Genomic DNA, 27420 nt, shown 5'->3' with positions numbered 1-27420 from the left:
GTCCTGAGGCCGGCCCTCGACCACCCCTCTACCTCCACAGACTTGCTGAGTTCCTCCAGCAGTTCATTTTGCGTCAGGTTGATCAGCTGCTGTGCGTTGCTTCCCGATTGCTGTGGCTGAGGAGTGAAATCTGGGGGGGGGGGGGGGTTGATGTAAATGAGTTGGAATGGACTGGGTATGCTAAAGGGCCCCTTTCCCTGCTCTCTGTGGCTCTACATTCCAAGATCTGGAAAGTCCGAACCGGAGTTACTGGATTGACTGGAAGGCAAAGCAAGGACTCAAATGCAAATGACCAATAGAATATACGTGAGGAGAACTTTACTGGCAAAAATACACAACAGAGTACACAAGTGAGGAGAACTTTTGGCAAAAAATACAAGGCTGTGATTGTTTACATCCCCACGTATATAAATATATAATACTGCTCTTTATGCAAAATGCCAGCAATTGTTGATGATTTATAATGAATATAAAACAGAGTATAAAGTTACCCCTTAGATCAGAGACAGAGAGAGACCAGAACTTGTCCCTTTGATTTATCCAGTATGCAGATGGAAACACATCTTGAGTATAAATCAATCAGAATTCATTCCTTAAGATGGAACTGGGCAAGGGTTTGAACTTGGGAAACATGCCCTAAGAGCAATAAATAAGGTGATATAGCAATGATTGCAAATTGTCTCCAGGTTCAGGAGTGTAATGGAATACTCGTCCCTCGCCTGGATGAGTGCAGCTCCATCAACACTCAAGAAGCTCGACACCATCCAGTACAAGGCAGCCCACTTGATTGGTGCCCCTTCCACAAGCATCCACCATCGACAAACAGTTGCAGCAGTGTGTACTGTCTACAAGATGCACTGCAACAACACACCAAAGTTCCTAAGGCAGCACCTTCCAGACCCACGACAACTACCCTTGAAGGGCAAGAATAGCAGATACCTGGGAACACCACCACTTGAAAATCCCTCTCCAAGACACTCATCCATCCTGACTTGGAAACATATCACCATTCCTTCATTGTCACTAGGTCAAAATCATGGAATCCTGCCCAACACCTCAGGATGGATAATAAATGCTGGCTTAGCTGGCGATGCCCACATCCCGTAAATGATTAAAAAACATTTTTTACAGATATACCATCTTAACAATATAGAGAGAAGTAAACAGTTGACTTATTGGGCCAAGACCTGACAAAAGGTCTTGACCTGAAGTGTCAACAGTTTATTTCTTTCCATAGATGCTACTTGGCCTGCTGAGTTCCTCCAATGTTTAGTGTTTTACTCTGGTACAGCAACTACTTTGCCCGTGACTGCAAGAAACAAGTGTTGTGGACGCAGGTTAGGCTCCCCCTCTACGGACTCTGTCTACACTTCCGATGCCTCAGAGAAGCAGCCAACATAATAGGAATTGGTTTATTATTGTCACATGTACTGAGACAGTGAGAAGAATCTCTTGCACACTGTTCACACAGATCAGATCATCGGACAACAGAGTGTAGAACAAAGTGTAACCATAACAGCTACAGAGTAAGTGCAGGCAGACTGTAAGATTCAAAATCACTTCCGTCTTTCCCCTCCTGTCGAGCAGAAGATACAAAAGTTTGAGCGCACACCCCACCTGATTCCAGGACAGCTTCTATCCTGCTCTTGTACTCTGAAGCATTTCCCGGTCTAGCTCATCGTGGCCCTTGTCTGCTGGCACTGCACTTTCTCTGCAACTGTAACACTCATTTGCACCGTCTCTCTGTTCCTCGATCTATTCATGTGTGGAATGATCTGTCATGCAGACAAAATCTTTTCTCTTAGAAAGCCATACATTTTTCTTTCTTCCATACATGGAAGGGTAAGGTTAGACTGATCTCAGAGTGGGTTAAAAGCTCGGCACATAGTGGGCCAGAGGGCCTGTACTGTGTTTTCACTGTACCTTGCCTTCATTAAAGTTGTTGCAGCCAGGACTGGTAATGGATACACTCCCACTACCTATTACATGCTCCCAATAGCGTGCGCCGCAAATAACCTCTGACAACCAAGTCCAGTAGCTAAATCACACGAGCCTGGCAGAGCCGTTTCTACTGATAAGAGGAGAAGCAGAGGTGGGTTAATGGTACCTTAAAAGCAGTCAATTTGGCCAGATGACTCTCATTGGCAGCCCATCTAGAAGGAAAACTCTGATCTCAAACCTCCACTGCCTTATGGCTATACCCACTCTTGGGGAAGGCTTCAGGAGTAAATACGATATGGAGTCGGTAATGCAGTTCAACACTGACTGGTGCCAAAGTCTCTGCTATTCCTTCGGATTCATTGTGAGAAGCAATTTGCTCTCCGTATGGATCCATACACTCTGGATTGCATATGACAGCAAGGATGCAACATCCACACGGCATCACCTCCATATACGCGATGATGATAAATGAATTTTGAGCAATTTGCCAAGTCAGGTTGCCTTTAAGGAGGAAATAAAAAGTTGATGTTTCAGGCGGAGGATCCTTCATTAGGAGACCCCACCATAGATACTGCCTGACCGCCGAATCCCTCCAACATCTTGTACGTGTTGCTTAGATCACCAGCATCTGCAGAATGGAGACTCCACAATGGAGGAGAGGCTGAGCGGTCCATGCTCACCAACCACTGCGATCAGGTGAACCCGTCCGGCGCATTACTATACGGGTAGTGGAGAACTGCAGGTGCAGAGGGCTGGGGGAGGGGAGCATAAGCAGCACTGCTCCCCTACATCTGGTCTCTCTCTCTCTCTCTCTCTCTCTCTCTCTTTCCCTCCCTCCTGAACATTAGTAGCTTCAAAAACTCCAAGTGATACTGAATGTAGTGAACATAGGCAGCTGTACACACCAGGAAGCCACAGTCCCCGTTGAGGGTGGTGGCCTCCCCATTGGGCAGGTCAGCTGAGTGTGGGGGTAAGTGGGGAAGCAGGAGTGACGTACGAAGTGTGGGGCAGTGAGCTTGGGCGCTTGCAGGGGTTGGAGGAGGCGTCTCGCACAGTTCCACCCTCCGCACTTCCCCCACAGTGGGATAAAGTGAGCGTGACGGAGGCCCGGGGATCCCTCAGCAGCTGGTGTTGGGCTTGGAGACCAGCTGGCTCATGGCCAGCACCAGGATATCCTTCTTCTCCTTGTAGAAGCGCAGCTCCTTGCCAGCGAGCCGTGCCTCCTCCAGCTCCCGCTCGGCCGAGCCCAGCTCGCGGCCCAGCAGCCCCCAGGCACCTCCTGCTCACGGCTCGCCCAGTCCATCGCCATCTGGGTCCGCATGTCGTCATCCAGTGCCCGGTGGGAATAGTGAGCCAGCACTTCCTGCGGGAAGGGAAGGTGAGGGAAAGGAGGGTGAGAATCGGGGGTTGGAGCTCAGTCTGGAGACAAGAATGATCCCGGGGATGAAAGGGTGAGCGTACGAGGAGTGTTTGAGGTCTCTGGGCCTGTACTCTATGGAGTTTGGAAGGATGAGGGGGATCTCATTGAAACTATAAAACTCTGGTTAGGCCACACTTGGGAGTACTGTGTCCAGTTCTGGTCACCTCACTATAGGAAGGATGTGGACACATTGGAAAGGGTACAAAGGAGATTTACCAGGATGCTGCCTGGTTTAGAGAGTATGGACTATGATCAGAGATTAAGGGAACTAGGGCTTTACTCTTTGGAGAGGAGGATGAGAGGAGACATGATGGAGGTATACAAGATATTTAGAGAATAGATAGAGTGGACAGCCGGCACCTCTTTCCCAGGGCACCACTGCTCAAGAGGATATGGCTTTAAGGTAAGGGTTCAAGGGGGTTATCAGAGGAAGGTCTTTTACTCAGAGAGTGGTTGGTGCATGGAATGCACTGCCTGAGTCAGATATACTAGACAGGCACAGCCTCAGAATAACCGGCTGTAGGATTTCCTCCTCTCTGAGGGTGGTGGATCTGTTGTCATCGAGGGCTGTGGAGGCCAAGTATTTAAGGTAAGGAACAATGGATTCTTGACTAGTGAGAGGTTTAAGGCAAGAAGGTGGGAGAATGCAACTGAGGGAGAAAAAAAACAGCTGATCGAATGGCAGAGCAGATTTGATGGACCAGATAGCTTAATTCTGCTCCCGTCTTATGGTGTAGAGGAATTCAGTGGATTAGGCAGCGTCTATGGTTGGAAACGTAGACACTGGGTCCAAAGCATTGACTGTTTATTCCCCTCTATAGATGCTGCCTGAATGGCTGATATAGCAACCGCAGAATCTCTGGTTCCTCCAGCAGATGGTATGATGGTCACCCCTCAGCCTCCTATGCTCCCATGGAATAAAGTCCCAGCCTATCCAGTCCCTCCAGTTCCATTAACATTCTGGTGAATCTTCCCTGCATCTTTTTTCAGAGGCCTTGTAAGTCATTGGTCAGACCACATTTAAGGATATTGGGAGCATTTTTGGGTCTTTTGTTTAAGAAAGGACGTGCTGGCATTGAAGAGGGTCCGGAGGAGGTTCATGACAATGATCCCAGGAAATGAGGAGCGTTTGATGGCTCCTCTGTAATCACGAGTTTAGAAGAACAAGGGAGGATCTCATCGAAACCTATTAAATATTGAATGGATGTGGAAAGGATGTTTCCTATAGTGGGGGAGTCTAGGCACAGCCTCAGAATAAAAGGACGTCCCTTTAGAACAGAGATGAGAAGGAATTTCTTTGGCCGCAGGACGGTGAATCTGTGGAGACCAGGTCATTGACTATATTTAAAATGGAAGTTGATAGGTATTTGATTTGTAAGGGTGTCAAAGGTTACAGATAGAAGGCAGGAAAATGGGGTTGAGAAGGATAATAAATCAGACAGGATGGAATGGACTCGATGGGTCGAATGGCCTAATTCCACTCCTATGTCTAATGGTTTTATGGTGGTAATGCTCTTCCTGTAGCTGGGAGACCAGAGAAGTGGGCTCAGTTCAGATGGATACTGGAGTGGTCGGCAGAGACCGTTTGCGCCTGGATTATCAGGTACATAGGAATTGCCACTCCCGTGCCAGCCTTCATCTGCTGCCTACAAGACACCCAGCCCTGCGGGCACCTACCTGCCGGGAACACTGCCGCTCTCTCATAGCCTTCAGGCTCCCGTTCCAGTGCAGTAATTGGAAGACTGTCATCAGCTCCTGCAAAGGGTACACAGAAGATGGATAGGATGGGGGTACATGGTATGGACAAGTGAGATACAGCCAGTTACGTACAGGCCCCATCACTGTCACCTGGGCTTCCTGAGCCACCAAGTTCCACCTACCTTTAGACTTTGTAAGCCTCTCCAACCCCACCCTCACATTCTTCCCCTCCCACAATAGTTCCCCCATCCCCTCCTTCCCATGACCCAGTTCCCCTTCTCCTTTTGCCACCACTGTCCTCCCCAGTTCCTCCTCCCAAATCAAACCCCCTTGTCACCAAGCCCCCCTCTACAGTTCCCCCCTCCCTCCAGTAGTTTCCCTCTCTTCCTCCATATCTCCTCTCCCCCTCTTTTCCCAAGTTCACCCTGCCATTGCCTCCTCGACTCCAGCTCCCCCTTGTCCACAGAAACTTGTCCCCTCACCCTTTGGACTGACCTGGAACTCCAGCATGGACTTCCCCCTGTTGGATTCCAGCATGAAGCGGAAGGCTCCGATGCCAGTGTTGGGAATGTCTGCTTCATCCTGGTCACCCTGAAGGAGATCCAGAGCCAGAAATAAGACAAAAGCCCTACCCACCCCAACCCACCATCCCACTCAGGACTCAGATAGGGTGAGGTGGGACCACCCTTCACCCCCCCACCCATGATCTGCTGTGACACTGGGGACAGGTTGGGTGAGATGGAACCCCCCCCCCCCCCCCCCCGTGATCTGCTATCCCACATGGGACTCAGGCTGGGTGACGTGGGATAACACACCCTCTGCCCCCATGGTCCGCCATGCCCCATGGGACTTGGGTTGGGTGAGGTGGGATCACCCCTCCCCTGATCTGCTGTGCCACTCGGGACAGACAATGTAGGGCACCACCCCTCACACAGGATGAGGCCTGGAATTCCCAGAGGGAAGGAACAGGCTCGATGGGCCAAATGGCCTGCTGAAATTGGCAGGTGGGGGTGGGTGTTGAATGCTCAGTGCTTCGGGGGTAAACAGAGTTAACCTTGAGTGGACAAGAGGAGTGCACTGGCTTCACACTGCCAGAGTGAAATGGTACAAAGTAATGAACCCTGACCTTGAGTTCAAGAGTCAGGAGAAAGCAATGCAGGGTAAAATGCTCGTTTCGGAGTGGAGAGCAGAAGGAGGGAGAGAGGGCTTTGGGAGATTGGAGTGACCCCCCCACCCCACTCACACTGAAGGAAGCCAGGGCCTCGGCCACACTCTTCTCGATGAAGCTCTCGTTGATCCGGCGGGAAGGGTGCTCGTTGAAGACGGAGTTCATCAGGGCAATCTTGGCTGCACTGCGCCTCGCCTCCGCCTTGGTGGGGCAGAGCTGGGGACAAAGCAATGCACACCTTAGGGGGGTAGGAAATGGCTGCCGCCCACACAGGTGACCCCTGTTCCAAACCCCACAATCACAGACTCCATTCACGACTCCTGACCCGAAGCACAGTGCATCATCCCTGATGCTTGATCCCAGACGATCCCGGCCCCCATTCACAGCTCCCGACACCCGACTCCTCTTCCTCCCCACTCAGAGCCCTGCCAGACCCAGCTTCATCCATGGGTGTAAAGGGGTGGCTGGAGGTCGGTGTGATCATCACACTGATGGTGGCAGCTCCAGATCGTACCTAAACCCCACTTTGTCAAGGGGCAACTAGGGATGAGCAATAAATGCTGACCTGTCCTCTGCCAAAATTTGATCTCACCACCAAAAACCAGAAGAGGAGGTTCTGATATTGTCAGTGATCTCATCCCTTATCAGCCCCAAGTGATAGATTCATACAGCAGGGAAACAGGCCGTTCAGCCCATCCACTCTGTGCTGACCATTTAAACACATCCTGGTGCCCCCTTCCCGTATTTTTGCGACTGCGTCCCCAGATTCTACTATATACACACACACACACACCCACCCACCAGGGGACAATTTACAGCAGCTGATTTACCCACCGACCCCACACATTAGGATGTGGAGGAGAACCACAGTACTCGCATCTATAAAGTAAGGTCAAGAGTGTGACTCCCCACTTCCCTGGGTGGAGTTAGTCCATGCACTCAACATCCGCCACATTACCTCTCCCCTGTCTACAAGGCACGAGTCAGGAGAGTGACGGGACATTCCCCACTTCCCTGGGTGGAGTTAGTCCATGCACTCAACATCCGCCACATTACCTCTCCCCTGTCTACAAGGCACGAGTCAGGAGAGTGACGGGACATTCCCTACTTCCCAGGATGGAGTTAGTCCATGCACTCACCATCTGCCTCATTACCTCTCCCTGCTCTACAAAACAACTCAGGAGTGTGACGGGGCTCTTCCTAGCTCCCAGGATGAGCGTAGCTCCAACAACTCTCAGGAGGCTTGACACCACCTAGGACCCAGGCCACCCCGGCCTTTCTCCACAGCGTCAAGATGGAACCAGAATGTCGAGGGGAAACTCATGGGGAGAGTATGCAAAGTACACACACACAAGAGCTGGGGATCCAGCATGGGTTTCTACCCACTGCCCCAGTGGGGGTGGTTGAAGCGCAGTACCTGGAAACTGCCGAAGCAACTGCCCCCTGGCAGGGTGACGAAGCAGACGTAAGGGGGGCTGCTGGAAGGGACCATCTCGTAGACCACCAAGGCGCCATTGCGCAGGTCAGCACCTCGGCTCTGTTTCATCTGCCAGAACTCCTGCAGGGCCTCCACCACGTTCACTGGGGAGAGGCCGGAAAGCACAGGTCACTTACCCTCACCAGCGGCAAAGAGACGGTCAACACACAGTGCCCGGGGTTGGGCAGTCCAGATGGGAAGGTCTGTAGAGACTGGGGCCCAGGGAGAGGACAGCGTGGGCACGGATGGGCGCAGGGAAGAGGTGTGGAGGGACTGGCAGGGTTACAAACGGGCAGATGACTTGGGGGAGAGACAGAGAGGCGGGAAAGGGGATAGATGCAGGCCATTGGGGCAACAGAGACAGGTTAATAGTGGGTGGGGGTTACAGATACGATACAGGGAGTGGAGGAGGGGTGGACAGGGAGAGGGACAGACACGGGGGGGGGGAGAGGGAGAGGGACAGACACGGGGGGGAGGAGAGGGAGAGGGACAGACACGGGGGGGGGGAGAGGGAGAGGGACAGACACGGGGGGGGGGAGAGGGAGAGGGACAGACACGGGGGGGAGGAGAGGGAGAGGGACAGACACGGGGGGGAGGAGAGGGAGAGGGACAGACACGGGGGGGGAGGAGAGGGAGAGGGACAGACACGGGGGGGGGGAAGAGGGACAGACACAGGGGGGGAGGAGAGGGAGAGGGACAGACACCGGGGGGGGGGGGGAGAGGGACAGGCACGGGGGGAGGGGGGAGAGGGACAGGCACGGGGGGAGGGGGGAGAGGGACAGGCACGGGGGGAGGGGGGAGAGGGACAGGCACGGGGGACAAGGCAGGGGGGGAGGGACAGGCACGGGGGGGGAGGGACAGGCACGGGGGACAAGGCAGGGGGGAGAGGGACAGGCACGGGGGGGGGAGAGGGACAGGCACGGGGGGGGGAGAGGGACAGGCACGGGGGGGAGAGGGACAGGCACGGGGGGGGGAGAGGGACAGGCACGGGGGGGGGAGAGGGACAGGCACGGGGGGGGGGGAGAGGGACAGAAATGTGGGACAAGGCAGGGGGGAGAGGGACAAACACGGGGGGGGAGAGGGACAGGCACGGGGGGGGAGAGGGACAGGCACGGGGGGGGAGAGGGACAGAAATGTGGGACAAGGCAGGGGGGAGAGGGACAGACACGGGGGGGGAGAGGGACAGGCACGGGGGGGGAGAGGGACAGGCACGGGGGGGGGAGAGGGACAGAAATGTGGGACAAGGCAGGGGGGAGAGGGACAGGCACGGGGGGGGAGAGGGACAGGCACGGGGGGGGGGGAGAGGGACAGAAATGTGGGACAAGGCAGGGGGGAGAGGGACAGGCACGGGGGGGAGAGGGACAGGCACGGGGGGGGGAGAGGGACAGGCACGGGGGGGGGAGAGGGACAGGCACGGGGGGGGGAGAGGGACAGAAATGTGGGACAAGGCAGGGGGGAGAGGGACAAACACGGGGGGGGAGAGGGACAGGCACGGGGGGGGAGAGGGACAGGCACGGGGGGGGGAGAGGGACAGGCACGGGGGGGGGGAGAGGGACAGAAATGTGGGACAAGGCAGGGGGGAGAGGGACAGACACGGGGGGGGGGAGAGGGACAGGCACGGGGGGGGAGAGGGACAGGCACGGGGGGGGGGGAGAGGGACAGAAATGTGGGACAAGGCAGGGGGGAGAGGGACAGACACGGGGGGGGGAGAGGGACAGGCACGGGGGGGGGGAGAGGGACAGAAATGTGGGACAAGGCAGGGGGGAGAGGGACAGACACGGGGGGGGGAGAGGGACAGGCACGGGGGGGGGAGAGGGACAGGCACGGGGGGGGGGAGAGGGACAGGCACGGGGGGGGGGAGAGGGACAGAAATGTGGGACAAGGCAGGGGGGAGAGGGACAAACACGGGGGGGGAGAGGGACAGGCACGGGGGGGGAGAGGGACAGGCACGGGGGGGGGGAGAGGGACAGGCACGGGGGGGGGGAGAGGGACAGAAATGTGGGACAAGGCAGGGGGGAGAGGGACAGACACGGGGGGGGGAGAGGGACAGGCACGGGGGGGGAGAGGGACAGACACGGGGGGGGGAGAGGGACAGACACGGGGGGGGGGAGAGGGACAGGCACGGGGGGGGAGAGGGACAGGCACGGGGGGGGAGAGGGACAGGCACGGGGGGGGAGAGGGACAGGCACGGGGGGGGGGGGAGAGGGACAGGCACGGGGGGGGGGAGAGGGACAGACACGGGGGGGGGAGAGGGACAGACACGGGGGGGGGAGAGGGACAGACACGGGGGGGGGGGAGAGGGACAGGCACGGGGGGGGGGGAGAGGGACAGACACGGGGGGGGGAGAGGGACAGGCACGGGGGGGGGAGAGGGACAGGCACGGGGGGGGGGGGAGAGGGACAGAAATGTGGGACAAGGCAGGGGGTGGGGACGGACGGAGCCGCGGGCAGGAGATGGCTGTAGACGGATGGAGGCAAGCGGCGAGGGATGGGGGCAGACACAGACAGATGGACGGAGACTGGGTTTGGAGGGGTGTGGGGAGGAGAGTCGCCCCTCCCTCACCTCGGCCATAGCCCTGCGTGTGTTTGGCGAAACTCTTCACCACCGCTTCGACCGCCTCCCGCAGCACCGCCCGACTCCGCTCGTCCGCCGGGCTCGCCCCGCCGCCAGGCCCGGGATTGGGGTTGGCGATCGGCCCCAACACTGGCGCCGAGCTCGGGGCCCCGGGCATCAGGCCGCGGAAAGCCCCACCGGGCGCGGACTGCTGAGGCCGCACCGACTCCATCGTCGCCCGTTACCCGGACCCGGCCCACCGGCTGTCTGTCAGTCAGTCATAGATCCCGCCTAACGACTGTCAATTAATGATAAACGCATCCGCCTATTGGCTGCTGGTCAGAACGTGACTCCGCCCTCTGCTTGTCCATTGGAAGTCACTCAATAGCAGGCCCAATCACGGAAGACACGGTCCTACGACCCGCCCACAAGCTGTCCGTTATTCAAGCAACACAAAATGCCAGAGGAACTCAGCGGGCCCGGTAGATCCTCGTAAAAGAGTCGACGTTTCTGGCCGAGACCCTCCACCGATGCTGCCTGGCCTGCTGAGTTGTGTGTGTTGCTTGGATATCCAGATTCTGCATATTTTCTCGTGTTTCTGCAGATTGTTACTCGGTCTTCACTCACTCAGAGCCCCAGCGGGCGCAGAAACCGATCCCGCCCACTGTATGTCGATCACGACCCACTCCCGCGCCCATTGGCTGCTTTTACTCAGGATCCCGCCCATCATAGGTCGGACATGCATCAATGTCACGCCTTCCGCCTGTCAGTCACTCCCTCATGCCCCGCCCATTGTCCGACACCGAGCGCTCGGCCGAAGCGCCGCTGCTGGCTCGATCTCGGAACCTTTGTGTGCGATGGTTGCGGCGCCGGGCGGCATTTGCCGCGGGACCGAGCACGGTGGGGTAATGAGGTACGGAGGGCCTCCGAGGGCAGATAGAGAGAAGGAGGGATGGGGTGAGTGAGGGGCGGGATAGATTGAAGGAGGGTTGGAGCAGCATCCATAAATTAGAACCTATGCTGTCTTCTCTCTGCTGCCATCAGGAAGGAGGTACAGGAGCCTCAGGTCCCACACCACCAGGTTCAGGAACAGTTATTACCCCTCAGCCATCAGGCTCCTGAACCAGTGTGAATAACTTCACTGAACCGACTCCACAACCCATGGATCAATTTCAAAGACCCCACAACTCGTGTTCTCAATATTATTTACTATTTGTTTATTTATTATTGTTATTTGTATAGTTTGTCTTTTGCACAGTAAGTTTTTGTGTGTCGTTTTTCATTGATTCTTCTGCATTTGTTTGTGTCTACTGTGAATGCCCGCAAAAAACGAATCTCAGGTAGAATCTACGTACTTTGATAATAAATTTACTGTGAACTTTGAAGGAGGAAGACAAAAATAAGGTATCAGTTGAGGCTACTGCAGATCCTCAAATCGAATTAGGACGAGATAGTGCAAAGGGGTTTATGACGGCTTATAGTTATGGAGCAAACTGGGGAGGGTTAGAGTTATGGGGGAGACTGACCTGGTGAGTTATGGTTAAAGAGGGGGTGGGAGACTGATGGGAAGGGTGATATGTACAGGGGAGACTAACGGGGAGGGTTAAAGTTACTGGGGAGACTGATGGGGAGGGTTATAGTCACGGGGGAGACTGACGGGGAGGGTTATAGTTAAAGGGGGAGACTGACAGGGAGTATGACTAGCTGAAGAGGTTCACCAGGTTGGTGCTGGGATTAGAGAATTCGAGTTATGAGGAGAGGTCGGACAAACTTGGATTATTTGCTTTGTAGTGTCCAAGGCTGAGGGGAGCACTGGGTGAAATTTATAATATTTAATGAGGTATGGTCAGCGTAGGCTGTGAGGATCTTCTTCCTAGGGAAGAAGTTTCATGTACCAAACGCATTATTTTAGGTGCGATGGGAAGAGTTCAAAAGATATCTGGAACAAATTTTTTTGACCCACAGAAAGTTTTGGAGGGTTGGAATGTGTTGCCATGAGTAATGGTGGAAACAGATAGGACAATGCCTTTCAAGATGCGTTTAGATACACATTGAGTTTGCAGGGAACGAAGGGAATTAGATTAAAGATTTGAATATTAGCTGTATTTGTTACCTGTACATTGAAAGTTTGATACACACAGTGAAAGGCATGGTTTGCATCAACAACCAACACCATCAGGGTCAGTACAGCATGCCCACAACTTACCCATACGTCTTTGGAATAGGGGAGGACTTGGAGGAAGCCCATGCAGTGGTCGGGGAGAACGTACAAGCTCCTTACAGGCGGTGGGGAATTGAACCATGGTTGATGATGCTGCAAAGCATCGTGCAAACTACTACACGACCATGTTGTCCGTCCCATGCAGGCACAAGGTGTTAGTTAAACACGGCATCGAAGTCAGCAGGGCCACTGCTGTTCTGTTCGAGTGCTGGGGGAGGGAGAGTTACTGGTGTACTCTGTTCTGGGGGAGAGTTACTGGTGTACTCTGTTCTGGGGGGAGAGTTACTGGTGTACTCTGTTCTGGGGGGAGAGTTACTGGTGTACTCTTCAAGGGGGAGAGTTACTGGTGTACTCTGTTCTGGGGGGCAGAGTTTCTGGTGTACTCTGTTCTGGGGGGCAGAGTTACTGGTGTACTCTGTTCTGGGGGGCAGAGTTTCTGGTGTACTCTGTTCTGGGGGGCAGAGTTACTGGTGTACTCTGTTCTGGGGGGCAGAGTTTCTGGTGTACTCTGTTCTGGGGGGCAGAGTTACTGGTGTACTCTGTTCTGGGGGGCAGAGTTTCTGGTGTACTCTGTTCTGGGGGGCAGAGTTACTGGTGTACTCTGTTCTGGGGGGAAGAGTTACTGGTGTACTCTGTTCTGGGGGGAGAGTTACTGGTGTACTCTGTTCTGGGGGGGAGAGTTACTGGTGTACTCTGTTCTGGGGGGCAGAGTTACTGGTGTACTCTGGGGGGGGAGTTACTGGTGTACTATGTTCTGGGGGGGGAGTTACTGGTGTACTCTGTTCTGGGGGGCAGAGTTACTGGTGTACTCTGTTCTGGGGGGGGAGAGTTACTGGTGTACTCTGTTCTGGGGGAGAGTTACTGGTGTACTCTGTTCTGGGGGGGAGAGTTACTGGTGTACTCTGTTCTGGGGGAGAGTTACTGGTGTACTCTTCAAGGGGGAGAGTTACTGGTGTACTCTGTTCTGGGGGGAGAGTTACCGGTGTACTCTGTTCTGGGGGGAGAGTTACTGGTGTAGTCTGTTCTGGGGGGAGAGTTTACTGGTGTCCTCTGTTCTGGGGGACTGTTACTGTGTCCTGTTCTGGGGGGAGAGTTACTGGTGTACTCTTCAAGGGGGAGAGTTACTGGTGTACTCTGTTCTGGGGGGCAGAGTTACTGGTGTACTCTGTTCTGGGGGAGAGTTACTGGTGTACTCTGTTCTGGGGGGAGAGTTACTGGTGTACTCTTCAAGGGGGAGAGTTACTGGTGTACTCTGTTCTGGGGGGCAGAGTTACTGGTGTACTCTGTTCTGGGGGGAAGAGTTACTGGTGTACTCTGTTCTGGGGGGAGAGTTACTGGTGTAATCTGTTCTGGGGGGAGAGTTACTGGTGTACTCTGTTCTGGGGGGGAGAGTTACTGGTGTACTCTGTTCTGGGGGGCAGAGTTACTGGTGTACTCTGGGGGGGGAGTTACTGGTGTACTCTGTTCTGGGGGGGAGAGTTACTGGTGTACTCTGTTCTGGGGGAGAGTTACTGGTATACTCTGTTCTGGGGGACTGTTACTGGTGTCCTGTTCTGGGGGGAGAGTTACTGGTGTAATCTGTTCTGGCAGGGGAGTTACTGGTGTACTCTGTTCTGGGGGGAGAGTTACTGGTGTACTCTGTTCTGGGAGGGAGAGTTACCGGTGTACTCTGTTCTGGGGGGAGAGTTACCGGTGTACTCTGTTCTGGGGGAGAGTTACCGGTGTACTCTGTTCTGGGGGGGAGAGTTTACTGGTGTCCTCTGTTCTGGGGGACTGTTACTGTGTCCTGTTCTGGGGGGAGAGTTACTGGTGTACTCTGTTCTGGGGGGAGTGTTACTGGTGTACTCTGTTCTGGGGGGGAGAGTTACTAGTGTACTCTGTTCTGGGGGAGAGTTACTGGTGTACTCTTCAAGGGGGAGAGTTACTGGTGTACTCTGTTCTAGTGAGAGAGTTACTGGTGTACTCTGTTCTGGGGGAGAGTTACTGGTGTACTCTGTTCTGGGGGGAGAGTTACTGGTGTAATCTGTTCTGGGGGGGAGAGTTACTGGTGTACTCTGTTCTGGGGGGAGAGTTACTGGTGTACTCTGTTCTGGGGGGGAGAGTTACTGGTGTACTCTGTTCTGGGGGGCAGAGTTACTGGTGTACTCTGGGGGGGGAGTTACTGGTGTACTCTGTTCTGGGGGGGAGAGTTACTGGTGTACTCTGTTCTGGGGGAGAGTTACTGGTATACTCTGTTCTGGGGGACTGTTACTGGTGTCCTGTTCTGGGGGGAGAGTTACTGGTGTAATCTGTTCTGGCAGGGGAGTTACTGGTGTACTCTGTTCTGGGGGGAGAGTTACTGGTGTACTCTGTTCTGGGAGGGAGAGTTACCGGTGTACTCTGTTCTGGGGGGAGAGTTACCGGTGTACTCTGTTCTGGGGGAGAGTTACCGGTGTACTCTGTTCTGGGGGGGAGAGTTTACTGGTGTCCTCTGTTCTGGGGGACTGTTACTGTGTCCTGTTCTGGGGGGAGAGTTACTGGTGTACTCTGTTCTGGGGGGAGTGTTACTGGTGTACTCTGTTCTGGGGGGGAGAGTTACTAGTGTACTCTGTTCTGGGGGGAGACTTACCGGTGTACTCTGTTCTGGGGGGAGAGTTACCGGTGTACTCTGTTCTGGGGGAGAGTTACCGGTGTACTCTGTTCTGGGGGGGAGAGTTTACTGGTGTCCTCTGTTCTGGGGGACTGTTACTGTGTCCTGTTCTGGGGGGAGAGTTACTGGTGTACTCTGTTCTGGGGGGAGTGTTACTGGTGTACTCTGTTCTGGGGGGGAGAGTTACTAGTGTACTCTGTTCTGGGGGGAGACTTACCGGTGTACTCTGTTCTGGGGGAGAGTTACCGGTGTACTCTGTTCTGGGGGAGAGTTACTGGTGTACTCTTCAAGGGGGAGAGTTACTGGTGTACTCTGTTCTGGGAGGGAGAGTTACCGGTGTACTCTGTTCTGGGGGGAGAGTTACCGGTGTACTCTGTTCTGGGGGAGAGTTACCGGTGTACTCTGTTCTGGGGGGGAGAGTTTACTGGTGTCCTCTGTTCTGGGGGACTGTTACTGTGTCCTGTTCTGGGGGGAGAGTTACTGGTGTACTCTGTTCTGGGGGGAGTGTTACTGGTGTACTCTGTTCTGGGGGGGAGAGTTACTAGTGTACTCTGTTCTGGGGGAGAGTTACTGGTGTACTCTTCAAGGGGGAGAGTTACTGGTGTACTCTGTTCTAGTGAGAGAGTTACTGGTGTACTCTGTTCTGGGGGAGAGTTACTGGTGTACTCTGTTCTGGGGGGAGAGTTACTGGTGTAATCTGTTCTGGGGGGGAGAGTTACTGGTGTACTCTGTTCTGGGGGGAGAGTTACTGGTGTACTCTGTTCTGGGGGGGAGAGTTACTGGTGTACTCTGTTCTGGGGGGCAGAGTTACTGGTGTACTCTGGGGGGGGAGTTACTGGTGTACTCTGTTCTGGGGGGGAGAGTTACTGGTGTACTCTGTTCTGGGGGAGAGTTACTGGTATACTCTGTTCTGGGGGACTGTTACTGGTGTCCTGTTCTGGGGGGAGAGTTACTGGTGTAATCTGTTCTGGCAGGGGAGTTACTGGTGTACTCTGTTCTGGGGGGAGAGTTACTGGTGTACTCTGTTCTGGGAGGGAGAGTTACCGGTGTACTCTGTTCTGGGGGGAGAGTTACCGGTGTACTCTGTTCTGGGGGAGAGTTACCGGTGTACTCTGTTCTGGGGGGGAGAGTTTACTGGTGTCCTCTGTTCTGGGGGACTGTTACTGTGTCCTGTTCTGGGGGGAGAGTTACTGGTGTACTCTGTTCTGGGGGGAGTGTTACTGGTGTACTCTGTTCTGGGGGGGGAGAGTTACTAGTGTACTCTGTTCTGGGGGGAGACTTACCGGTGTACTCTGTTCTGGGGGGAGAGTTACCGGTGTACTCTGTTCTGGGGGAGAGTTACCGGTGTACTCTGTTCTGGGGGGGAGAGTTTACTGGTGTCCTCTGTTCTGGGGGACTGTTACTGTGTCCTGTTCTGGGGGGAGAGTTACTGGTGTACTCTGTTCTGGGGGGAGTGTTACTGGTGTACTCTGTTCTGGGGGGGAGAGTTACTAGTGTACTCTGTTCTGGGGGGAGACTTACCGGTGTACTCTGTTCTGGGGGAGAGTTACCGGTGTACTCTGTTCTGGGGGAGAGTTACTGGTGTACTCTTCAAGGGGGAGAGTTACTGGTGTACTCTGTTCTAGGGAGAGAGTTACTGGTGTACTCTGTTCTGGGGGAGAGTTACTGGTGTACTCTGTTCTGGGGGGCAGAGTTACTGGTGTACTCTGTTCTGGGGGGAAGAGTTACTGGTGTACTATGTTCTGGGGGGAGAGTTACTGGTGTAATCTGTTCTGGGGGGAGAGTTACTGGTGTAGTCTGTTCTGGGGGGAGAGTTTACTGGTGTCCTCTGTTCTGGGGGACTGTTACTGTGTCCTGTTCTGGGGGACTGTTACTGGTGTCCTGTTCTGGGGGGAGAGTTACTGGTGTAATCTGTTCTGGCAGGGGAGTTACTGGTGTACTCTGTTCTGGGGGAGAGTTACTGGTGTACTCTGTTCTGGGAGGGAGAGTTACTGGTGTACTCTGTTCTGGGGGGGAGAGTTACTGGTGTACTCTGTTCTGGGGGAGAGTTACTGGTGTAATCTGTTCTGGCAGGGGAGTTACTGGTGTACTCTGTTCTGGGGGAGAGTTACTGGTGTACTCTGTTCTGGGGGGAGAGTTACTGGTGTACTCTGTTCTGGGGGAGAGTTACTGGTGTACTCTGTTCTGGGGGGAGAGTTACTGGTGTACTCTGTTCTGGGGGAGAGTTACTGGTGTAATCTGTTCTGGCAGGGGAGTTACTGGTGTACTCTGTTATGGGGGGAGTTACTGTTGTGCTATGTTCTGGGGGGAGAGTTACTGGTGTACTCTGTTCTGGGGGAGAGTTACTGGTGTACTCTGTTCTGGGGGGAGAGTTACTGGTGTACTCTTCAAGGGGGAGAGTTACTGGTGTACTCTGTTCTGGGGGGAGAGTTACTGGTGTACTCTTCAAGGGGGAGAGTTACTGGTGTACTCTGTTCTGGGGGGCAGAGTTACTGGTGTACTCTGTTCTGGGGGGAAGAGTTACTGGTGTACTCTGTTCTGGGGGGAGAGTTACTGGTGTAATCTGTTCTGGGGGGAGAGTTACTGGTGTACTCTGTTCTGGGGGGGAGAGTTACTGGTGTACTCTGTTCTGGGGGGCAGAGTTACTGGTGTACTCTGGGGGGGGAGTTACTGGTGTACTCTGTTCTGGGGGGGAGAGTTACTGGTGTACTCTGTTCTGGGGGAGAGTTACTGGTATACTCTGTTCTGGGGGACTGTTACTGGTGTCCTGTTCTGGGGGGAGAGTTACTGGTGTAATCTGTTCTGGCAGGGGAGTTACTGGTGTACTCTGTTCTGGGGGGAGAGTTACCGGTGTACTCTGTTCTGGGAGGGAGAGTTACCGGTGTACTCTGTTCTGGGGGGAGAGTTACCGGTGTACTCTGTTCTGGGGGAGAGTTACCGGTGTACTCTGTTCTGGGGGGGAGAGTTTACTGGTGTCCTCTGTTCTGGGGGACTGTTACTGTGTCCTGTTCTGGGGGGAGAGTTACTGGTGTACTCTGTTCTGGGGGGAGTGTTACTGGTGTACTCTGTTCTGGGGGGGAGAGTTACTAGTGTACTCTGTTCTGGGGGGAGACTTACCGGTGTACTCTGTTCTGGGGGAGAGTTACTGGTGTACTCTTCAAGGGGGAGAGTTACTGGTGTACTCTGTTCTGGGGGGCAGAGTTACTGGTGTACTCTGTTCTGGGGGGAAGAGTTACTGGTGTACTCTGTTCTGGGGGGAGAGTTACTGGTGTACTCTGTTCTGGGGGGAGAGTTACTGGTGTACTCTGTTCTGGGGGAGAGTTACTGGTGTACTATGTTCTGGGGGGAGAGTTACTGGTGTAGTCTGTTCTGGGGGGAGAGTTTACTGGTGTCCTCTGTTCTGGGGGACTGTTACTGTGTCCTGTTCTGGGGGACTGTTACTGGTGTCCTGTTCTGGGGGGAGAGTTACTGGTGTACTCCTGTTCTGGGGGAGAGTTACTGGTGTAATCTGTTCTGGGGGGCAGAGTTACTGGTGTACTCTGTTCTGGGGGGAAGAGTTACTGGTGTACTATGTTCTGGGGGGAGAGTTACTGGTGTAATCTGTTCTGGGGGGAGAGTTACTGGTGTAGTCTGTTCTGGGGGGAGAGTTTACTGGTGTCCTCTGTTCTGGGGGACTGTTACTGTGTCCTGTTCTGGGGGACTGTTACTGGTGTCCTGTTCTGGGGGGAGAGTTACTGGTGTAATCTGTTCTGGCAGGGGAGTTACTGGTGTACTCTGTTCTGGGGGAGAGTTACTGGTGTACTCTGTTCTGGGAGGGAGAGTTACTGGTGTACTCTGTTCTGGGGGGGAGAGTTACTGGTGTACTCTGTTCTGGGGGAGAGTTACTGGTGTAATCTGTTCTGGCAGGGGAGTTACTGGTGTACTCTGTTCTGGGGGAGAGTTACTGGTGTACTCTGTTCTGGGGGGAGAGTTACTGGTGTACTCTGTTCTGGGGGAGAGTTACTGGTGTACTCTGTTCTGGGGGGAGAGTTACTGGTGTACTCTGTTCTGGGGGAGAGTTACTGGTGTACTCTGTTCTGGGGGGAGAGTTACTGGTGTACTCTGTTCTGGGGGAGAGTTACTGGTGTAATCTGTTCTAGGGAGAGAGTTACTGGTGTACTCTGTTCTGGGGGGAGAGTTACTGGTGTAATCTGTTCTGGCAGGGGAGTTACTGGTGTACTCTGTTCTGGGGGAGAGTTACTGGTGTACTCTGTTCTGGGGGAGAGTTACTGGTGTACTCTGTTCTGGGGGGGAGAGTTACTGGTGTACTCTGTTCTGGGGGAGAGTTACTGGTGTACTCTTCAAGGGGGAGAGTTACTGGTGTACTCTGTTCTGGGGGGAGAGTTACCGGTGTACTCTGTTCTGGGGGGAGAGTTACTGGTGTAGTCTGTTCTGGGGGGAGAGTTTACTGGTGTCCTCTGTTCTGGGGGACTGTTACTGTGTCCTGTTCTGGGTGGAGAGTTACTTGTGTACTCTTCAAGGGGGAGAGTTACTGGTGTACTCTGTTCTGGGGGGAAGAGTTACTGGTGTACTCTGTTCTGGGGGGGAGAGTTACTGGTGTAATCTGTTCTGGGGGGAGAGTTACTGGTGTACTCTGTTCTGGGGGGGAGAGTTACTGGTGTACTCTGTTCTGGGGGGCAGAGTTACTGGTGTACTCTGGGGGGGGAGTTACTGGTGTACTCTGTTCTGGGGGGGAGAGTTACTGGTGTACTCTGTTCTGGGGGAGAGTTACTGGTATACTCTGTTCTGGGGGACTGTTACTGGTGTCCTGTTCTGGGGGGAGAGTTACTGGTGTAATCTGTTCTGGCAGGGGAGTTACTGGTGTACTCTGTTCTGGGGGGAGAGTTACTGGTGTACTCTGTTCTGGGAGGGAGAGTTACTGGTGTACTATGTTCTGGGGGGAGAGTTACTGGTGTAATCTGTTCTGGGGGGAGAGTTACTGGTGTAGTCTGTTCTGGGGGGAGAGTTTACTGGTGTCCTCTGTTCTGGGGGACTGTTACTGTGTCCTGTTCTGGGGGACTGTTACTGGTGTCCTGTTCTGGGGGGAGAGTTACTGGTGTAATCTGTTCTGGCAGGGGAGTTACTGGTGTACTCTGTTCTGGGGGAGAGTTACTGGTGTACTCTGTTCTGGGGGGCAGAGTTACTGGTGTACTCTGTTCTGGGGGGCAGAGTTACTGGTGTACTCTGTTCTGGGGGGAAGAGTTACTGGTGTACTCTGTTCTGGGGGGAGAGTTACTGGTGTAATCTGTTCTGGGGGGAGAGTTACTGGTGTACTCTGTTCTGGGGGGGAGAGTTACTGGTGTACTCTGTTCTGGGGGGCAGAGTTACTGGTGTACTCTGGGGGGGGAGTTACTGGTGTACTCTGTTCTGGGGGGGAGAGTTACTGGTGTACTCTGTTCTGGGGGAGAGTTACTGGTATACTCTGTTCTGGGGGACTGTTACTGGTGTCCTGTTCTGGGGGGAGAGTTACTGGTGTAATCTGTTCTGGCAGGGGAGTTACTGGTGTACTCTGTTCTGGGGGGAGAGTTACTGGTGTACTCTGTTCTGGGAGGGAGAGTTACCGGTGTACTCTGTTCTGGGGGGAGAGTTACCGGTGTACTCTGTTCTGGGGGAGAGTTACCTGTGTACTCTGTTCTGGGGGGGAGAGTTTACTGGTGTCCTCTGTTCTGGGGGACTGTTACTGTGTCCTGTTCTGGGGGGAGAGTTACTGGTGTACTCTGTTCTGGGGGGAGTGTTACTGGTGTACTCTGTTCTGGGGGGGAGAGTTACTAGTGTACTCTGTTCTGGGGGGAGACTTACCGGTGTACTCTGTTCTGGGGGAGAGTTACCGGTGTACTCTGTTCTGGGGGAGAGTTACTGGTGTACTCTTCAAGGGGGAGAGTTACTGGTGTACTCTGTTCTGGGAGGGAGAGTTACCGGTGTACTCTGTTCTGGGGGGAGAGTTACCGGTGTACTCTGTTCTGGGGGAGAGTTACCGGTGTACTCTGTTCTGGGGGGGAGAGTTTACTGGTGTCCTCTGTTCTGGGGGACTGTTACTGTGTCCTGTTCTGGGGGGAGAGTTACTGGTGTACTCTGTTCTGGGGGGAGTGTTACTGGTGTACTCTGTTCTGGGGGGGAGAGTTACTAGTGTACTCTGTTCTGGGGGAGAGTTACTGGTGTACTCTTCAAGGGGGAGAGTTACTGGTGTACTCTGTTCTAGTGAGAGAGTTACTGGTGTACTCTGTTCTGGGGGAGAGTTACTGGTGTACTCTGTTCTGGGGGGAGAGTTACTGGTGTAATCTGTTCTGGGGGGGAGAGTTACTGGTGTACTCTGTTCTGGGGGGAGAGTTACTGGTGTACTCTGTTCTGGGGGGGAGAGTTACTGGTGTACTCTGTTCTGGGGGGCAGAGTTACTGGTGTACTCTGGGGGGGGAGTTACTGGTGTACTCTGTTCTGGGGGGGAGAGTTACTGGTGTACTCTGTTCTGGGGGAGAGTTACTGGTATACTCTGTTCTGGGGGACTGTTACTGGTGTCCTGTTCTGGGGGGAGAGTTACTGGTGTAATCTGTTCTGGCAGGGGAGTTACTGGTGTACTCTGTTCTGGGGGGAGAGTTACTGGTGTACTCTGTTCTGGGAGGGAGAGTTACCGGTGTACTCTGTTCTGGGGGGAGAGTTACCGGTGTACTCTGTTCTGGGGGAGAGTTACCGGTGTACTCTGTTCTGGGGGGGAGAGTTTACTGGTGTCCTCTGTTCTGGGGGACTGTTACTGTGTCCTGTTCTGGGGGGAGAGTTACTGGTGTACTCTGTTCTGGGGGGAGTGTTACTGGTGTACTCTGTTCTGGGGGGGAGAGTTACTAGTGTACTCTGTTCTGGGGGGAGACTTACCGGTGTACTCTGTTCTGGGGGGAGAGTTACCGGTGTACTCTGTTCTGGGGGAGAGTTACCGGTGTACTCTGTTCTGGGGGGGAGAGTTTACTGGTGTCCTCTGTTCTGGGGGACTGTTACTGTGTCCTGTTCTGGGGGGAGAGTTACTGGTGTACTCTGTTCTGGGGGGAGTGTTACTGGTGTACTCTGTTCTGGGGGGGAGAGTTACTAGTGTACTCTGTTCTGGGGGGAGACTTACCGGTGTACTCTGTTCTGGGGGAGAGTTACCGGTGTACTCTGTTCTGGGGGAGAGTTACTGGTGTACTCTTCAAGGGGGAGAGTTACTGGTGTACTCTGTTCTAGGGAGAGAGTTACTGGTGTACTCTGTTCTGGGGGAGAGTTACTGGTGTACTCTGTTCTGGGGGGCAGAGTTACTGGTGTACTCTGTTCTGGGGGGAAGAGTTACTGGTGTACTATGTTCTGGGGGGAGAGTTACTGGTGTAATCTGTTCTGGGGGGAGAGTTACTGGTGTAGTCTGTTCTGGGGGGAGAGTTTACTGGTGTCCTCTGTTCTGGGGGACTGTTACTGTGTCCTGTTCTGGGGGACTGTTACTGGTGTCCTGTTCTGGGGGGAGAGTTACTGGTGTAATCTGTTCTGGCAGGGGAGTTACTGGTGTACTCTGTTCTGGGGGAGAGTTACTGGTGTACTCTGTTCTGGGAGGGAGAGTTACTGGTGTACTCTGTTCTGGGGGGGAGAGTTACTGGTGTACTCTGTTCTGGGGGAGAGTTACTGGTGTAATCTGTTCTGGCAGGGGAGTTACTGGTGTACTCTGTTCTGGGGGAGAGTTACTGGTGTACTCTGTTCTGGGGGGAGAGTTACTGGTGTACTCTGTTCTGGGGGAGAGTTACTGGTGTACTCTGTTCTGGGGGGAGAGTTACTGGTGTACTCTGTTCTGGGGGAGAGTTACTGGTGTAATCTGTTCTGGCAGGGGAGTTACTGGTGTACTCTGTTATGGGGGGAGTTACTGTTGTGCTATGTTCTGGGGGGAGAGTTACTGGTGTACTCTGTTCTGGGGGAGAGTTACTGGTGTACTCTGTTCTGGGGGGAGAGTTACTGGTGTACTCTTCAAGGGGGAGAGTTACTGGTGTACTCTGTTCTGGGGGGAGAGTTACTGGTGTACTCTTCAAGGGGGAGAGTTACTGGTGTACTCTGTTCTGGGGGGCAGAGTTACTGGTGTACTCTGTTCTGGGGGGAAGAGTTACTGGTGTACTCTGTTCTGGGGGGAGAGTTACTGGTGTAATCTGTTCTGGGGGGAGAGTTACTGGTGTACTCTGTTCTGGGGGGGAGAGTTACTGGTGTACTCTGTTCTGGGGGGCAGAGTTACTGGTGTACTCTGGGGGGGGAGTTACTGGTGTACTCTGTTCTGGGGGGGAGAGTTACTGGTGTACTCTGTTCTGGGGGAGAGTTACTGGTATACTCTGTTCTGGGGGACTGTTACTGGTGTCCTGTTCTGGGGGGAGAGTTACTGGTGTAATCTGTTCTGGCAGGGGAGTTACTGGTGTACTCTGTTCTGGGGGGAGAGTTACCGGTGTACTCTGTTCTGGGAGGGAGAGTTACCGGTGTACTCTGTTCTGGGGGGAGAGTTACCGGTGTACTCTGTTCTGGGGGAGAGTTACCGGTGTACTCTGTTCTGGGGGGGAGAGTTTACTGGTGTCCTCTGTTCTGGGGGACTGTTACTGTGTCCTGTTCTGGGGGGAGAGTTACTGGTGTACTCTGTTCTGGGGGGAGTGTTACTGGTGTACTCTGTTCTGGGGGGGAGAGTTACTAGTGTACTCTGTTCTGGGGGGAGACTTACCGGTGTACTCTGTTCTGGGGGAGAGTTACTGGTGTACTCTTCAAGGGGGAGAGTTACTGGTGTACTCTGTTCTGGGGGGCAGAGTTACTGGTGTACTCTGTTCTGGGGGGAAGAGTTACTGGTGTACTCTGTTCTGGGGGGAGAGTTACTGGTGTACTCTGTTCTGGGGGGAGAGTTACTGGTGTACTCTGTTCTGGGGGAGAGTTACTGGTGTACTATGTTCTGGGGGGAGAGTTACTGGTGTAGTCTGTTCTGGGGGGAGAGTTTACTGGTGTCCTCTGTTCTGGGGGACTGTTACTGTGTCCTGTTCTGGGGGACTGTTACTGGTGTCCTGTTCTGGGGGGAGAGTTACTGGTGTACTCCTGTTCTGGGGGAGAGTTACTGGTGTAATCTGTTCTGGGGGGCAGAGTTACTGGTGTACTCTGTTCTGGGGGGAAGAGTTACTGGTGTACTATGTTCTGGGGGGAGAGTTACTGGTGTAATCTGTTCTGGGGGGAGAGTTACTGGTGTAGTCTGTTCTGGGGGGAGAGTTTACTGGTGTCCTCTGTTCTGGGGGACTGTTACTGTGTCCTGTTCTGGGGGACTGTTACTGGTGTCCTGTTCTGGGGGGAGAGTTACTGGTGTAATCTGTTCTGGCAGGGGAGTTACTGGTGTACTCTGTTCTGGGGGAGAGTTACTGGTGTACTCTGTTCTGGGAGGGAGAGTTACTGGTGTACTCTGTTCTGGGGGGGAGAGTTACTGGTGTACTCTGTTCTGGGGGAGAGTTACTGGTGTAATCTGTTCTGGCAGGGGAGTTACTGGTGTACTCTGTTCTGGGGGAGAGTTACTGGTGTACTCTGTTCTGGGGGGAGAGTTACTGGTGTACTCTGTTCTGGGGGAGAGTTACTGGTGTACTCTGTTCTGGGGGGAGAGTTACTGGTGTACTCTGTTCTGGGGGAGAGTTACTGGTGTACTCTGTTCTGGGGGGAGAGTTACTGGTGTACTCTGTTCTGGGGGAGAGTTACTGGTGTAATCTGTTCTAGGGAGAGAGTTACTGGTGTACTCTGTTCTGGGGGGAGAGTTACTGGTGTAATCTGTTCTGGCAGGGGAGTTACTGGTGTACTCTGTTCTGGGGGAGAGTTACTGGTGTACTCTGTTCTGGGGGAGAGTTACTGGTGTACTCTGTTCTGGGGGGGAGAGTTACTGGTGTACTCTGTTCTGGGGGAGAGTTACTGGTGTACTCTTCAAGGGGGAGAGTTACTGGTGTACTCTGTTCTGGGGGGAGAGTTACCGGTGTACTCTGTTCTGGGGGGAGAGTTACTGGTGTAGTCTGTTCTGGGGGGAGAGTTTACTGGTGTCCTCTGTTCTGGGGGACTGTTACTGTGTCCTGTTCTGGGTGGAGAGTTACTTGTGTACTCTTCAAGGGGGAGAGTTACTGGTGTACTCTGTTCTGGGGGGAAGAGTTACTGGTGTACTCTGTTCTGGGGGGGAGAGTTACTGGTGTAATCTGTTCTGGGGGGAGAGTTACTGGTGTACTCTGTTCTGGGGGGGAGAGTTACTGGTGTACTCTGTTCTGGGGGGCAGAGTTACTGGTGTACTCTGGGGGGGGAGTTACTGGTGTACTCTGTTCTGGGGGGGAGAGTTACTGGTGTACTCTGTTCTGGGGGAGAGTTACTGGTATACTCTGTTCTGGGGGACTGTTACTGGTGTCCTGTTCTGGGGGGAGAGTTACTGGTGTAATCTGTTCTGGCAGGGGAGTTACTGGTGTACTCTGTTCTGGGGGGAGAGTTACTGGTGTACTCTGTTCTGGGAGGGAGAGTTACTGGTGTACTATGTTCTGGGGGGAGAGTTACTGGTGTAATCTGTTCTGGGGGGAGAGTTACTGGTGTAGTCTGTTCTGGGGGGAGAGTTTACTGGTGTCCTCTGTTCTGGGGGACTGTTACTGTGTCCTGTTCTGGGGGACTGTTACTGGTGTCCTGTTCTGGGGGGAGAGTTACTGGTGTAATCTGTTCTGGCAGGGGAGTTACTGGTGTACTCTGTTCTGGGGGAGAGTTACTGGTGTACTCTGTTCTGGGGGGCAGAGTTACTGGTGTACTCTGTTCTGGGGGGCAGAGTTACTGGTGTACTCTGTTCTGGGGGGGAAGAGTTACTGGTGTACTCTGTTCTGGGGGGAGAGTTACTGGTGTAATCTGTTCTGGGGGGAGAGTTACTGGTGTACTCTGTTCTGGGGGGGAGAGTTACTGGTGTACTCTGTTCTGGGGGGCAGAGTTACTGGTGTACTCTGGGGGGGGAGTTACTGGTGTACTCTGTTCTGGGGGGGAGAGTTACTGGTGTACTCTGTTCTGGGGGAGAGTTACTGGTATACTCTGTTCTGGGGGACTGTTACTGGTGTCCTGTTCTGGGGGGAGAGTTACTGGTGTAATCTGTTCTGGCAGGGGAGTTACTGGTGTACTCTGTTCTGGGGGGAGAGTTACTGGTGTACTCTGTTCTGGGAGGGAGAGTTACCGGTGTACTCTGTTCTGGGGGGAGAGTTACCGGTGTACTCTGTTCTGGGGGAGAGTTACCTGTGTACTCTGTTCTGGGGGGGAGAGTTTACTGGTGTCCTCTGTTCTGGGGGACTGTTACTGTGTCCTGTTCTGGGGGGAGAGTTACTGGTGTACTCTGTTCTGGGGGGAGTGTTACTGGTGTACTCTGTTCTGGGGGGGAGAGTTACTAGTGTACTCTGTTCTGGGGGGAGACTTACCGGTGTACTCTGTTCTGGGGGAGAGTTACCGGTGTACTCTGTTCTGGGGGAGAGTTACCGGTGTACTCTGTTCTGGGGGAGAGTTACTAGTGTACTCTTCAAGGGGGAGAGTTACTGGTGTACTCTGTTCTAGGGAGAGAGTTACTGGTGTACTCTGTTCTGGGGGAGAGTTACTGGTGTACTCTGTTCTGGGGGGCAGAGTTACTGGTGTACTCTGTTCTGGGGGGAAGAGTTACTGGTGTACTATGTTCTGGGGGGAGAGTTACTGGTGTAATCTGTTCTGGGGGGAGAGTTACTGGTGTACTCTGTTCTAGGGAGAGAGTTACTGGTGTACTCTGTTCTGGGGGAGAGTTACTGGTGTACTCTGTTCTGGGGGGCAGAGTTACTGGTGTACTCTGTTCTGGGGGGAAGAGTTACTGGTGTACTATGTTCTGGGGGGAGAGTTACTGGTGTAATCTGTTCTGGGGGGAGAGTTACTGGTGTAGTCTGTTCTGGGGGGAGAGTTTACTGGTGTCCTCTGTTCTGGGGGACTGTTACTGTGTCCTGTTCTGGGGGACTGTTACTGGTGTCCTGTTCTGGGGGGAGAGTTACTGGTGTACTCCTGTTCTGGGGGAGAGTTACTGGTGTAATCTGTTCTGGCAGGGGAGTTACTGGTGTACTCTGTTATGGGGGGAGTTACTGTTGTGCTATGTTCTGGGGGGAGAGTTACTGGTGTACTCTGTTCTGGGGGAGAGTTACTGGTGTACTCTGTTCTGGGGGGAGAGTTACTGGTGTACTCTGTTCTGGGGGAGAGTTACTGGTGTACTCTGTTCTGGGGGGAGAGTTACTGGTGTACTCTGTTCTGGGAGGGAGAG

The 27420-nt window shown here is 54.0% G+C and overlaps 2 protein-coding genes across 2 annotated transcripts in view; one reads left to right on the top strand and one right to left on the bottom strand.

Annotated features, from left to right (window-relative positions):
- Nucleotides 1-296: 296 nt before the first annotated feature.
- On the bottom strand, nt 297-10622 carry LOC140735790 (LIX1-like protein). Its single transcript, XM_073061270.1, is given in 7 exon segments — nt 297-3209; nt 3212-3304; nt 5039-5116; nt 5555-5650; nt 6303-6443; nt 7645-7808; nt 10267-10622. Coding segments are annotated over 7 exon segments (945 nt in total). The 5' UTR covers nt 10490-10622; the 3' UTR covers nt 297-3059.
- A 269-nt stretch (nt 10623-10891) lies between these two features.
- LOC140735791 (DNA-directed RNA polymerase III subunit RPC7-like) overlaps nt 10892-27420 on the top strand; it is a 41951-nt gene continuing 25422 nt past the window's right edge. The window contains 1 exon segment of the mRNA XM_073061271.1: nt 10892-11170. Coding sequence (XP_072917372.1) covers nt 10997-11170 — 174 coding nt within the window. The 5' untranslated portion in view covers nt 10892-10996.

This window comes from Hemitrygon akajei, chromosome 11, assembly GCF_048418815.1.
Source record: "Hemitrygon akajei chromosome 11, sHemAka1.3, whole genome shotgun sequence".
NCBI lineage: Eukaryota > Metazoa > Chordata > Chondrichthyes > Myliobatiformes > Dasyatidae > Hemitrygon > Hemitrygon akajei.
This window is presented reverse-complemented; position numbering and strand designations above follow the sequence as displayed.